The sequence below is a fragment of the Candoia aspera genome, chromosome 1 (genome assembly GCF_035149785.1).
Source record: "Candoia aspera isolate rCanAsp1 chromosome 1, rCanAsp1.hap2, whole genome shotgun sequence".
NCBI lineage: Eukaryota > Metazoa > Chordata > Lepidosauria > Squamata > Boidae > Candoia > Candoia aspera.
This window is the reverse complement of record NC_086153.1, coordinates 95,307,196-95,322,435: the sequence shown is the minus strand read 5'-3', so window position 1 is coordinate 95,322,435 and position 15,240 is coordinate 95,307,196. Positions and strand designations below refer to the sequence as shown.

The 15,240-nt window shown below is 36.8% G+C and overlaps 1 protein-coding gene across 1 annotated transcript in view; it reads left to right on the top strand.

Annotated features, from left to right (window-relative positions):
• The window catches only part of LAMA2 (laminin subunit alpha 2), a 352,961-nt gene that overhangs the window by 230,964 nt on the left and 106,757 nt on the right, over positions 1 to 15,240 (top strand). Inside the window, exons 29-32 of the mRNA XM_063295339.1 lie at positions 2,660 to 2,794; positions 4,850 to 4,974; positions 10,829 to 10,915; positions 11,955 to 12,148. Coding sequence (XP_063151409.1) covers positions 2,660 to 2,794; positions 4,850 to 4,974; positions 10,829 to 10,915; positions 11,955 to 12,148 — 541 coding nt within the window. The remainder of the gene's footprint in view (positions 1 to 2,659; positions 2,795 to 4,849; positions 4,975 to 10,828; positions 10,916 to 11,954; positions 12,149 to 15,240) is intronic.

The window sequence follows — 15,240 nt, the reverse complement described above, 5'->3', positions numbered from 1 at the left end:
ACCCACAAGATGAACTGGTGCCCCTCCCACCTCAAGTGAGGCGGCAGAACCAAGTTTTTAGGTTCTTCTCGAAGTCCGGGAGTGAATGGGCCTGTCTCAGCTCCGGGGGCATAATGTTCCAGCGGGCGGGTGCCACTGCCTTAATCTTAGGATAGGATACAATCTACAATATAATTTTTGAATTCCATGCATGAATTATTATATTAGTGCAGTAGATTATTATACATAATTTATAATCTGGTATGGCAAATGATAATATAATAATGTATAATATAGGAATGAAAGCCAGTCTGGTGCAGTGGTTAAGGCATCAGGCTAGAAACTGGGAGACTGTGAGTTCTAGTACCGCCTTGGGCACAAAGCCCTGGGAAGGAGGCAAGGGCAAACCACTTCTGAAAAACCTTGCCAGGAAAACTGCAGGGACTTGTCCAGGCAGTCTCCAAGAATTGGACATGACTGAACAGAATATAGATATAGATATAGATAATACAGATATAAATATAGATGATATAGGTATAGATATAGATATAGATGATTAATCTATAGCATCCTTAATATATAATTATCCATCCTTCCATCTTTTTTTTATTCTCTTCTGAGTTCTAATTTAGGTATCAGAATTCTAGTATTTATAACACATTATATTCTGTTTCATTGCATTCACTTTTGAGTTGCTTTGTACCTTCACTTTTACTGTATTATCAGTGATGAGTTCAAGAAGGAGCTTCATAAAATTGATCATAGCCTCCTTCTTGATCTAATGGAACAATGTGGGATGTATGGTCCCATTATCAGATTCACACGTTCCTCTTAATGGATCTATGTCTATATAGAAAGAATTACACAGTGGGGTACTTTGGGTTCTATCTTGGGCCCAGTGCACTTCAACATTTTCATAAATAACTTAGAAAAGGGGATTGAAAGGATATTCATCAAATGAACAAATACAACACAAAGCTGGGAAAGTGCTAACGCCTCAGAAGACAGGCTCACTGTTCAAAGGGATTTGGTAAGCTTGAACCCTGACCTTATATAACGATATGCACTTCAATGGTGAGAAATGTAAGGTAGGACTTAGGTAGGAAAATAAGATGCAAAGATACAAGATAGGTACCTTAGCAGTAGTACTTGTGAAAAGGATCTGGTGTCTTGGTACACCACAACTTAAGTATGAGCCAGCACTGCGCTGCTGAAAGAGTCAGTGCAGTCTTGGGCTGCATCGACAGAGGTATAGTGTCAAGATCATAGAAGTAATACTTCTGTGCTGCGCTGATCGGACTGCATTTGAAGTACTGTGTCTAGCTCTGGTCACCACAATACAAGAAAGATGTTGAAGACCTAGAAGGAGTGCAAAGAAGAGTGGCAAAGATGGTGAGAGGCTTGGAGATTTAATTCCTATGAAGAACAGTTAAAAGAACAGATATTTAGCCTAACGAAGAGAAGGGGAAGGGGAAGCGTGATAGCAGCGTTCCAATACTTGAACAGCTGTCACAGGGAAGAAGGTGTGGATGTATTCTCTATAATGCACTGGAAAAGTATGTAGGACAAGAATTAGTGGGCAGGAGCTTTACAGAGGGAGATCCAAACTTGAAAATGAGGAATTTCCAGATTATAAGAGCTATTAAGCAGTTGAACAGCCTGAAGTTGTGGGTGCTCCATTGCTATAGATTTTCAAACAAAGGCTGGACAGCCACTGTTCTGGAATGGTATGACACCCAGAGTTGTTTTATATTATTATTATTATTATTATTATTATTATTATTATTATTATTATATATACAATAGCATGAAATCACAGCTGCCAGTTCTTTAGCTGGTGTTGGCCTTCATTCGCATCGAGTTCTTCCCAAGAACCTACGATGTTGTAATATATCAGCGTCCTAGGATCATCAGCACATTCAGAAGAGGAATCTAGGGCTTATAAAAGAGTCATAGGCTATTAAAGAACAGCAGTCAGTAACAAGGAGGGATGGTGATATGGAACATAAGCAATGCCAGTCTTCTTAAGACCTCAGTTGGTACAGACACATGATGGAGCAACAGCTCTTTTAGTCACAATAAAAGAGCCAGCAAACCCTCCATTGTGTTCTCCAGGGTCCTAATGGTTCCCTTTCTTGCCAACGTCCAGACCTATGTCAGTTCTCCTTGAAAGCACTCAACTATTAGCCAGCTTTCTTGGGGCCCTTAGTCAAGCCAGAACAAATACTTCTTAGCAGCAGGCATCTTCCACACTCCACTGAATTGCTTTAACAAATACCCATTGATCTAACCAAGCTGCACACTCCGTGGCAGTTTTTTTCTTGTGTTGACTCAATCATACCTTAAATGTGCAGGGACAGTTTTTATGTTTCCTCAGGGAGAGGAGCAGATACATGTGCACTTAATATGCTAAAAGGTCTTCCTCTTTATTAATAAATTTTCAGAAGTAAGCAGTATGTATTAATCATAAAGGCTTTTCAAGCTGTAAAATGAAATGTCTAGGGTTGTTATGCTACTTCTGGAATCCAGCAGCCATGTTTTTAATCAGGAATGGTTCTGATAAATCTAAGGTGTCCTGTAAAAGAGTTATTCGATGGAAGGGAGGAGGTGGTTGTCTGTCAAAAGGAACAGGGATGAAGAACATATTATGGACTAGGTTTGTTTTTCTTATTTCTTGCAGGCCTGTTCCCCAGGTTTTTATAGGCTGGCTTCTCCATATCCTGGCAGAAGACCAGGTCCTGCGCTAGCAGCCTGTGTCCCTTGTTCATGCCACGGGCACAGTGAAATGTGCGATCCTGAAACTTCAGTTTGTCAGGTATAAAGAGTATGTTTTCCTAGATGGTTAACTCCATTTCTATTTTCATTATTCTAAAAGCATCTTTGCAACTGAACTCTGTAAGAGTTATTGGACAATAGCATTTTTCACATTGTTTTTACTATTGATTTTATTATTTTAATTGTAAAACTTATTAAAATGCCAACTACTTTCTATGAAGCCACCTTTATTCTTTCACCTCATTCACATTATGCTCAGAAAATATGTACTGACTTAGCAGCAGCAGCAGCAGCTTTATAGTGGAAAATGAAATAAAAATGCGTATTTGTTTCTCTTCTTCCTTCACTTCCTCCCATCCAATCTTCCTGAGCAAAGCTCAAGAGACAGAGAACCAACCAGCTGAGGCCAGGGTAGAAAAGGGTCTCACTTGATTTTTTTTTTCCCTAAATGGAAGAATGTGGGGCTTCTCCACCTGCATCTGGTGATCCAGATTTAGTAACACCAGTGACCATGGATAATTTCTTGGGAATGTATTACTATATAGAAATATTTGTATTACTATCAGAGCTATCTATTTCCACAATACTTGCAAAAGCAAAAGGCTATGATGTAGAAGGCAAGAAAACAGACCACAAATAGATGATTATGGGAAAATGGTGGACAAGTAAGTGGGTGAGGATATTGCAATTATTTATCAAAGTAGTTTATTTATTTATTTATTTATTTATCACTTTTCTTCATGCCCATCTTGACAAACAACTCTGGGTGGTTTACAAGCAAATTAAGACAATAAAAAAATAAAAATATCATTAAAACAGATTCATTATAAAGATATAAATATACATAAAACTCTTAAGATATAAAATATGAAATATAAAATCCAAGATACTGAAACCACATTCTCAATAAAATTTCCCAGGGCTGCACCAAGGTGCCAACCACACCCGTGACAGACTATCTTCCCACCCCAAGCAAGGTGGCACAGCCAAGTCTTAATCCCCTTCCGGAAGGCCAGGAGAGTGGGGGTCTGCCTTACCTCTGGGGGTACCTTACTCCAGAGGGCGGGGGCTACGGCAGAGAAGGCCCTCTTCCTGGACCCTGCCAATTGTCAATCTCTCATGGACAGGGTCCATAACATGCCCATTCTGCCTGATCAGGTGGGATGGGTCAATGTAATGGGGGTGAGGCAGTCCCTCAGGTAAGCCAGACTTAACTAATTTCTAGTGTGCTTTTCTAAATTTCTAGTATTTATTGTAATGAGAGATAGGTAAGCTTTTCTCAGTTAATATAGATTTCATGGAGAAATACAGATCTTGGAACATTTTTTTTTTTTGAACTTAAAGCAGATGTCATGAGTGCCGTTGAGCTGAAGACATCAGCACAACGGCACACATGACAATAACGAGGAAGCAGAGGAAGGGGCTCAAGATAAGCATAGCACGCACAACAACAGCCACAGACTCTAGCCGGAGGACGCAGCCATCAGCTCACAAAGGAGAAAGAAGAAAAGACAAAGGCTAAGCGGATCGCGAGGCACACCCAAGCTGTTAGCACAAGCGCAACGGAGATCGCCCAGCTGACAGCAATCACCGGCTGAATGAGGAAACCGATGATGGGCGATCCCGGGGCACCAGCTGGGGCCTCGCAACCCTTCACCTACCGGCAAGACAGCATGCAGGACAAAGGGGGGATGACGTGACCCAGGGTGAGGGGGCGCTGACCGGCGCGGGGTATTTAAACCCCGCACCGGCGCGCTCCTCTCACTCTCAGCTTTTTTCGCAACTGACACTACGTACGAAATAAACCGGAACCTGCTCTCCTATGAATCAGCGTCTGTATTTTACTCTGCGGTAGGCAGTGCATGACAGCAGACCCAGAAAAATAACCAACCTTGGGCTTTCAGGTTCTTAATACTATCCCAGTTTAATGCAACAAACTAGTGAGCTTTGGGGAAACCTGATCCTGTGCACTTTTTCTTAGATTTTAGGGGTTTTGAGTTGTACTTTTTGGAATGGACGATATCACTGCATTATCACCAGTAGATATTACTTTGTGGTGGAACTAGAATGATCTCTTCTCCGCTTCTCTCCACAGAACTGTCATCACAACACGCATGGTGACCACTGTGAAAGATGTGCTCTTGGATTCTATGGGATTGTTAGAGGAAATCCCAATGACTGCCGGCCTTGTGCCTGCCCTTTGACCATATCAAGCAACAAGTAAGTAGGGATTACATATTTCCCTTTGTTACATTTGTATTCTACCTTTCCATAGGCACTCAGGGGGGCTTATACAGTAACATCTCTCATTTTATTCCAGCCTTCTGTGAGGTAAATTGGGCTAAAAGAGAGCAGTCCAAAGTTACCCAGGGAGCTTCAGTGCTTGAGAATGTACTTTATCCTAATGCAACACCATAACCATGATACCACATTGGTTCTCTTTGCCTTTAGTCTAACTTTCCCTTGGGTTCCTCAGTGAAGTTCTGCCTATCATATCATACTAAGTAGTGACTGAACCACCTCTGCTAAATTGTCATGCTCAGAAATTGCTTCTAGGCTAGTTAGCTATTTAGAAATCCATAAAGAGTAGAAAATGTAATAGTCAGTGGATAATGAACGAACATTATAAAAATTACTCTCACAAGTGAAACTACAATACAGCTCTCACGTTCAATGCAGTCAGAAGGGAGCTGTAGGGAAGCCTGTGCCCATATTTTGTGCTGCGATAAAAGCATTACAGTGTCATGCAATAGGTTTTGTAACGTATTGAGTCCTTATTTAATGTTATGTTGGTCTGGGACAACTTGTGAATGATCACATAATTTAAAGGCAATATTATCATGCTGAATCAATTTATCTGGGTATGTCATGCTAATGATTGTCTCATCCCATTATTCTTTTGCAAATGCAACTTAAAATGGTATTAACTTTATGCTAAGAAGTCTATTTTTTCTCACCCTATTTAAATTTTGTATCAGATTACTTATATAAAAGATACACAGTGTTGATTTCCATCTTTTGCGGTGCTGAATATCTCATCACTCCATTTGATCTGTTCTTAACATATTACTAAATGTTGAATGCTGCATGTGCAGTAGTGCACGCAACACTGATACTCCATACACATCTCACACATGGGTTTAGCTATCCATTGTCACATTGGTCCATATCTTTCTTCAAAGGGAAGACTGTTCTGTATGCATATCAATCTCAAGCTTGCAACACTCTATAAGACTCGAATGATCACCTACCTCCTTTTCACTTCTTTTACCTAGACAAAAAGAGAACAAGCATCACTATTTTCCTGCTACATAACCCTATGTTTTCAGACCGTAAGCCTGGCTGAGAAAGTTTCAACTCCGCACAATATTTTATCATTGGATAATGTGGTTTTAGAGAACTGATATAGCTTATTGGTGGAGAGATTTGTCCATAAGGGTTTCAGTTGCTAATAAATGGGGTCATTGTCCTTTCCTAATCAAACAAGTCAATTTTGCCAACTCTGCTAATTCTATCATCTTCACCAATTATTCTTCCATTGTGGGTGTTTCAGAGTCTTTCCATTTTTGTGCATATAATAGTCTTGCGGCAGTTATCATATAAAAACAATGTTCCATAGCCTTTTCTAATTGTCTATCCATTAGTCCCAGCAAGAAAGGTCCTTGTTTCAGTTGAGTGTTGATCTTGAAAATTGGTTGTATCTCTGTGTATATTTGAACCCAAAATTTCTTGGCTTTTTTACAAGTCCACCAGGTGTGATAAAATAACCCTTCATGTTGCCCACATTTCCAGCATAGAGCTGAGGTACCTTTATACATTCTGGATCATTTTTCTGGAGTCATATACCAACAGTACATCATTTTATAAAAGTTCTCTTTTAGATTATAACATAATGTAAATTTCAGCCCTTTCAGCCACATATTTTCCCATTGTTCTATCAGTATATTATATCCAAAATTCTTAGCCCATTTTATCATACAGTCTTTGATTTGCTCTTCTTTCATTTCAAATTTCAACAAATGTTCGTATGTTTTGGCAATTACATGTTCATCATTTGTACATAACTCATTTTCAAAGTTTGTCTTATGGTGTTCAGTTCCAAATGTCTTGTTATCTACCTTAAATCTTTCTCTTAACTGAGCATATGGAAACCAATGAAAACTAAATCCCTCTAGTCAACTGCTCTCTTGATTTCATCTTAAATTCTCATGCTTTTGTTCTAACAGCTCTCGATATGTTAACCATCTTTCCTTGCTTGCTGTTTCTTTTCTATAAAATACTCCTTGTGCTGAGACCCATAAAGGCATTTTCAAGCACAATCTGGGTTTATATCTATTCCTCACTTCTAATGTAGTGATTTTTAAAAGCTACATTAACCTTAACTTTATTGTACCATAGAAAACTATGACATCCAAACCTCAGATGGTGCTCTTCTAGTTCTAAAATTCTCTTATTTCTCGGCAGCATCCACTCCTTCATCCAAACCAAACAGCAGGCTGCAAAATACAATTTCAAATTAAGCAGTCCTAATCCTCCACGTCCCTTTGCATCTTGGAGGATTTTCTATTTATCCCTTGGCAGCTCTCAATGCTTATCAATGACTACTAGTCATATATGTTATATACAGTAAGCCTCTGAAACCCAGTTAACAGGAAATACAACTAGAAGGGTTCTACTGTGCTCGTATTTTGCTTATGAACATGTTGTAGTATCTGGGGTGACCACTACAAAATAGAGGATTGAAAGATATAAGTAGTTGCTCTGATCTAGCATGGCGGTTCTTATATGCCTGTATTCAGACTAAACAGATTTGGTTTGTTAAACATATCTAGATTTTTATGAAACTGTGAAAATGGAAGGTCCAGTGCAGTCTTCTTTTCTGCTTTAACTTCTCCCCCACAAAAGGCCATGATCCTAAAAATTAGTGACAGTTTGCATCTTTAAATATTTTAAATGTTTTCCTGTTTCATCATCTGACATTCAGTTTTCAGTGTGTCATGCAACATAAAAACAGTCCATGTCTGGAGACTATGATTTGCTTTGTGGGTCTATTTTTAGTGAATTGGCAATGTGATGATAATGAGTTTGTGAGTGATCAATCTGTTTACATTTTTTGCAACTGCATAAATTTATTACTCATTCAAGTACTATTGATTCAATGCATTATAAGCAAGTTAGAGGAGGATGCTGACTCTTACTGTAGCAAAAAGAATGTTTTTATATGGGGTTCGAATGCCACAGTGTTTCTTTTGCATTAATTCAGGTCAGCGTTTCCTACAAAAATAATTGCAAATGTAATGGCACATACACATCAGTTGAATTCTTCTCGTTTCTCTTGACTCACATTTCCACAGAAGCTAAATGCATTGACTCGATTTTAGGTCACCACAAGTGGACATTGAGCCTTCTTCCACTATCGTTCTGCCCGATCATTATCATTCTGTCAATATCATAGTTGCCATTATTTTTAGACCCCACCTAACAAACCACATAGGAATTCTATTATATTTATATGTTAATGTTCAGAAAAGTAGTTTTGCAAGCAGAAAGAATTCTGTCTTCTCAAAACTTAAGTTAATTTTAAAGATACTCTGAAGCATTTTTATATTCTTTGTATGGACTGTTGACAGTGAAAGCTAGGGATAGCTGAAAAATTCAGTTTATCAGCTTTGTTTTTAGATTAATCTACATATTTCAAACTTGCAGATAGATGCCTCTGCTGGATAGGAATACTGGGAGTTTTAATCCCAATACATCTGGTTCAACTCTTCCTCAGATTCACTGGATTTACCCAATAAAATTTAGACTGCAGCATTCTACATGCTATCTCAATATAATAAATAAGTACAGTAATACCAGCGGAGATCTAATAGTCCTGAAGATTACAGCACTATCTTTGCTCCAGGACTGAACATACAATATCATCCTCATACTCTAGGCCAAATTAGCTTTCTGGGTGTTCAGAGAATTACCAATAAATCAGTCCAGCAATTCCAGTTTCTAGAGCAGATTGGTAATTATCCCCACAAATTTATACAAAATTAAGGCAATTTTGTATAATGTAACATTTAAATAAGTGGAATGTCCTGGGAATTAAATGCAGGACGAATTGCCGTAAGTACTCAAATTGATATTTCTATGTCCTGAAATATACAGTGGAATGGAAGGGTTGAAAGAGAAAGAAGAAAGGGAAGAAAGAACTTGTTTGGTTTGCTTGTAAAGCAGCTGTTACTATGTCACTACTGTGAGCAGCAGTTGTGCATGATATCTACTGTATGTGTGATATAAATGCATATGTTGTGTTTCATCCTCAATTGTGTATTATTGGATGCTGAAAATCTGATTCCCAAGGGGTTTCCTACGAAGACAGAAGCAAACTGACTGCCATATCTTTTGCTCAAATAACCCTGCATCTCACTCCCTTTCCTTCTAGATCAGTTTTTCTCAGCCTTAGCCATTTTAAGATGAATGAACTTCAACGCCCAGAATACCCCGGCCAGCATTGTTGGGGAGCATTCTGGGAGTTGAAGTCCACACATCTTAAAATGGCTAAGGTTGAGAAACGCTGTTCTAGATGATAAAGTGGACTAGAAGGAGTGAAGAAACTAACTTCCAATCCTCTTTCCAATTTAGCCTGACCTACTTGTCATACTTGGTTCCTGTCAGAAAGTAAACCAGGGACCAAGCTGCCCCGCTGGAGGGCTTTTTTGTTCTTTTTTACTAACTTCTCACAATCTCTTCTCTTGCAAAAATAAATTGAATTCCAAATGAAAATGGTGTTCTGAAAATCATGTTTCCTTGTAATTTCTATTGAAAGAATGTTTTTAGTTTTATGCGTATAATTCATGTATTTACTTGCTCGGTGACAAAAGGTATATACATTCTTTTTACGAGCCCAAACAATGTATGAGAAAAACAAGAAGTCAGAGTGATAAGAAGCCAGTTAGCAATAGTACCAAAATGTCTGGCCTCAATTTACTGCCACAACCTAATAGGTTAATTTTTATTTTTTTTTAAGTTTAATAGTAAATATATGACACAGGAATTCCTAACAAATATTATATGCCAGGAAATAATATTTAACATTCTTCCTATTCAAGGAGAAATTGTGGGTTTCTCCATACTCAGCATTTTCAAGGAAATGGTAGTGCAATATTTCTGCCCTCGTGGACAGCCAAATGCATACCTGAGAATTCTTCAGTGGAGAGATGACATCATATTACCACTTGTTAAATCTAACACTTTCTCATCTAAAGTTTCTTGCAACCCCAATCCTGTAAGTTAGGTTGGTCTGAGAGAAAGTTACTCAGACCAACGCAAAAGTTATTCATTAGGCTTTCATGGTGACCTTCCATAGCTTCCATAATGGAGTAGCAAATAAGCATGTATCAAACTATGTCTATGTTAGCCTAACTAGGAGAGATCCATTCCATAAACTTTATTAACAATTGTAATGAAATGAATTTATGGGGCTTTTTTTAATCTCCTAAGTTATGCTTTGACGATTGTGTGATCTGAACTTAGATATTGTTGGCTGAATGTCTGGGCAAATGCGTACTAATTTGAAATCATTTTTATGAAAATATAGTATGTTAATATATGAGAAATTACTTGTAATAAATAGGAGGCAATGGCTTTTCAAAGTTAAATTCAAGAAATGCTATGCTGAGCTGTGACAAGAATGTTGCAGCTTCACAGAAGGCTTAGCTATTGAAACCCTTTGAACTTTCCCCCCATTCAAAACTATAAAAGATGGGGTGAATGTACAGAGTCCTCCCTCTCAAATTATGTCTTCCAAAACAATATACGAATAGGACTAAAATCATCTCCTAGTTTCATGGTTCTTCAGCCTCTAAAACTATGTGCATTGTACTTCTAGAAGCACTATAATGCTTCTATATCATGCAGGGTATGTGACATCTGCATATATTTAAGTTATTTTAGAAAGAAACCATTTTAAATGATGGCATGACTTAAAGGAGCAGACATTTAATATCGGTGTGAAGCTCTTCTTTGAAGCTAATATGATTTCAGTGAAGGAGAGAGATAACTGTGTTTTGGTTTGTTGTTCAAGTTTTAGTCCTTCGTGCATTATTGAAGGAGTTAGTGATTACCGTTGCACTGCTTGCCCACTGGGATATGAAGGACAATACTGTGAAAGGTAAGGTGAGATATTTAAAAGAATCAAAATGAAATTGCTAAGAAACAGGCCACTTTTAGAAACAATAAATGTGCAAATAAGAATATATTCAGTACGTCTGTGTTTTAGTCTAACTAAAAGGGATTCCACAAACGTTTATTTCCATTAGCAATTATGATGAAAGGGATATATGTTTTTATCTCATAATTTATGCTGTGACTCTAAAGTGATACATTATGTGTATCATTCCAATCTATTAATAGTTGTTTCATGATCTAATGAGCCATTTGATTTCTAGGATATGATGCATATTTCAGTGGGCAGAGCTACTTGATTAGGTGAAGACTTCATGGCATCTGTCTGATATTTCCTTCATAAGTTTCTGTGTAACAATAGAAAACGGTCTCGTTCTTCCCTATACCCAACCAATGCAAAAGCCAACATGTCCATTTTACATCCATAACCACATTATTTGTAAGGCATAGTTTGTTAATGGTGTGGACAGTAAAACTAAATGTTTAGCATATCTTAAATATGAAAAGAAAACAGCAATGGAATGAAATTCATCGAAGAGAAACAATAGCTATCCTTGTAGGGAAAAAAGGCAGTTGAATTGACTAAAGAACTTAATATTTGTTGTACAGAAATTTCAAGAAGAAAATCAAACAAATGCATATTAAGAATCTAAGGAATGTAAAATAGTTTGTAATAAAATGCATAAGACATAATCTACGGAATGGTTGATGTAGAGTATATGCTAGAATGGCTGTCATCATGTCCTCCTGAATAGGGAGTAAGGGTACTCCTCTTCTCCCAATGTGTGTTTTATGTGTTGTAAATTATATTTTGATGTAATTATTATTCAGGATAATGTAGAAAACTGCATCAATTTTAGCTTATATTTCTATACTCAAAGAACATTTTTGTTTCCCATTTCTCAAATGTGTAATGAAAAAAGTAAATAATAGAATTAATCATGAGTAAATTTGTGACTCATTTGCAGAAAGCCATTTGCACTAGAATTCTAAAGTTACTTTTTATTACATTTTTTAATCTCTAGATGTTCTCCTGGATACACTGGGAACCCAAAAATTCCTGGTGGATCTTGTCAAGAATGTGAGTGTCATCCACATGGTTCATTGCCTGTTCCCTGTGATCCTCTCACTGGACAATGCACGTGCAAACCTGGATCTACTGGCTGGAAGTGTGCAGGATGTGAACCACGGCATGCTCGTGAAGGCATAGCATGTGTTTGTATGTACATTAATATATATTAACAGTAGGTCTGGAAGTTTGATTGATTCTTCAAGTGTGAACTCTATTTTTTAAAATCTTTCTGAGATAAGTTACTACAGTAGACTTCTAATATGGTCTGAACATATATAAGCTTTGTTGTATTCAATTGGTCTCCCTAGTGATCTAATGGTTCCTTAGATCACTGATAATCTAAGAAGTTTCTATAAATGATCCTTGGTCTAGCTGTCAAAATAACAATAAAAACTACATTTTTTAAATGGCCAAAGTCCCACAAGATCATCAAATCTTAGAAGATATAATGCAAGATTTCAGGTGGAAACCTGAGATTTGACAAATCTGAAAGATCTTGGAAATTTTAATTTAATTTAATATTAATCAAACTATACTCCCCTTTCAGTCTCTCCCATCCTTTTCACAGATTCTTTGACAGATAATTTGCACTATTTAATTTTTATGTGCACAAACAGTGAACAAATGACTAGCTTTGTTTTCTTTTTTCTTTTTTCGTATTTACTTAAGAGTCAGAAAATATTTCTTCCCAGTTCTCAGAGTTAGCTTTAGACATCCTTAGCTCCAGTTCAGCACTGGCACTGTTGATCTTTTTTTTTTTTTTCCTCCTATTGCTTCTTATACATTGCTTTTTTCTAATATTGCTTAAGTTCTTGTTAATGTGAAAACTGATATGGTATTCCTGCTCTCTGTCCTTAGCACATTATTAAATTCTTGTTTAATTTCTGCACTTGAGCCTAGCAAAATGAAATTAAAATATATTGGACGGATAAGGATATGATCAGTCATAAGTGAATTTAATTTACTTTTTTTGACATATAAAATATTCTTAATCAGCTTACATGCTTCCTAATTAAGCAAATATTTGCTTGAAATAATACCTGGAAAAACTGAATCATAACTAGAAAGCAGACTCCTTGTGGTGAAAGTAAACCATATATTAACCTCAAGGCTGCTGTGATGGTAGATAAAATATGCAGAGATTGAATTTTTAGTATGTTATGGGCAAAGATCTAAATAGGTTTCCTTATATTATAGATACTCATACTATAGTATGGAATAATTTTAACTGGCTTCAGAGCAGTTAAATATAACAGTTTTTAAAGCAATAAACCATCAGCAGTTAAGGTCCTACTGAAAAGTAGTCTCTTTAGAGCTCCATATTAAAATTCCAGAATATTTTTCTCAACAAAACATGATTATGGTATGGTGGATTCAGTCATAAAAATATGTTCAGATCAGAATTAGCCAAATTCCAGAGTATCAAGCATGTCTATGATCAGCACTAAAATGGCAGCTTTAAAAATCCTGATTTCCAGCATTCTGTGTATGTGTGTGAGAGAGAATACTGCATGCATTATTAAAAGTAAACAAAATTGTAAATTATAATACCTGGATTCATTTGCCAAAGGAGGAGGGAATTGATTTTGCTACTGCAGCTAATCAAGGGTTCTCTTCCCTGCCTCCTCTGCATTCCACCTGCTTCTTCACAGGTGAACAGTACTCTCAAGTCAAATACATTGATTATATAAGCAAGTGACTTGCTAAACAGAAGAGTGATTGTTAGCTTTCTGCTACATTTAAACTCATGGACCTGTGAGCTGTGTTAGTTATAAAATAGAGGCTTGCATGGTATTTTAAGATTAGATTGATAGAGATATTCTCAATATTGCAAGCATGAACTGTTCTTTGCTTTCAGTTAACCAATTTTCCACCAACAAAATGTGTTCCAACCATGAAGAAGGGAAGGGGGCAAATCTTGTATTCCTTTTGAATCCTCAAAAGACCTCAAAACCTTCTTCCAAGCAAACTTTGGAGAATCTGGGGAAGAGAGAAGGGGTCTCATGATGTAAGCAGTCATCTGCTTAGGAAATACCATACTTGATTTTATCCAGTGTGCATCCAACTAATGCCTTCCTGAAATGCTGCATGGTTTTTGCTTTGCTCCATGCATAGCTGTAATTATCTTAGCTATAATGCTATATTTGTTAGTAGTGAACACAAATTCTTACTGACAGTTTTATAGACTAAACTGTGATGATATTTAGTCATGTATAAATTATATAATTATCATTTTGAAACATTTTCCATTGCTCCAGTATATTCCAGTCTTTGAGTAACTCTTTTATTAAAGAAGGGAAAGTAATGCATCTCTTCTTTTCAACTCAATTTTCAGCCAAGACATGTTAATTCATGCTAAATGCTCATAGACCACATAATAGGAAAAGCTACTTGTTAATTCAGAGTATTCTCATGTCTTTATAAGTGATTCAGTTCTTTTTTATCATGCTGAATTAAGTTGGTTTTCATTTGCATCCCTTTTTGCAGTATTTATTGTCTGCTATCTTGAGCTTAACTAGAAAAAAACGTTAAAGCCAGAAAATCTATTAGTGTGTTACTATCTGTTGATTTAACACAACAAATTATTCCTGTTTTAAAAGTCTAGGCCTTTCTGCTATTTATTTGATTTATAGTTCCTGAATGTCTGCCTAACAAAACTGTATGACTCCTTGACCAGCAAATGGATGTTGTTATGTAAAACTCACAGCTTGGTGTAAATCCTTATGTTACATATGGAAATGTACTTTCTCTTTGTCTTCCATAAATGAAGACATAAATGAGAAAACATAGATCACTAATAGATTTTTCGGATATGTATACATAAAGTAGAAAAGATTGCCTTCTTACTTGAGCAATTACAGTACATTTCAGTTCAAGCAACAAATTAGTGGGAGGATGTGTGGAGTGGAAGCAAAAAGACTTCAGTGGGAAAGGAAATAACTGAAAAATAACTTCTCAGTGGCTCCTTGTACAATCTCCCAATTGCCTTCTTGTTGCATTAAATCAATTTGCCTCCCATCTAGTGATTTGCTTTACTGTTTTATCTAGTTCTGCAGCTGAAATGTACTTTCTGCACTGACCAAAACAGCAGATACCTTTTTGTAAAATGAGAAAAGTCTGTCCTAAATTTAATGGAATATAAAATAGCACAAGAGGGGATAAAAGTTCACCAAATTTTAACTTGCAGAAACACATCTCTAACTGGGTAGGAAACCTGTGCATGCAAATGTACACAGCAT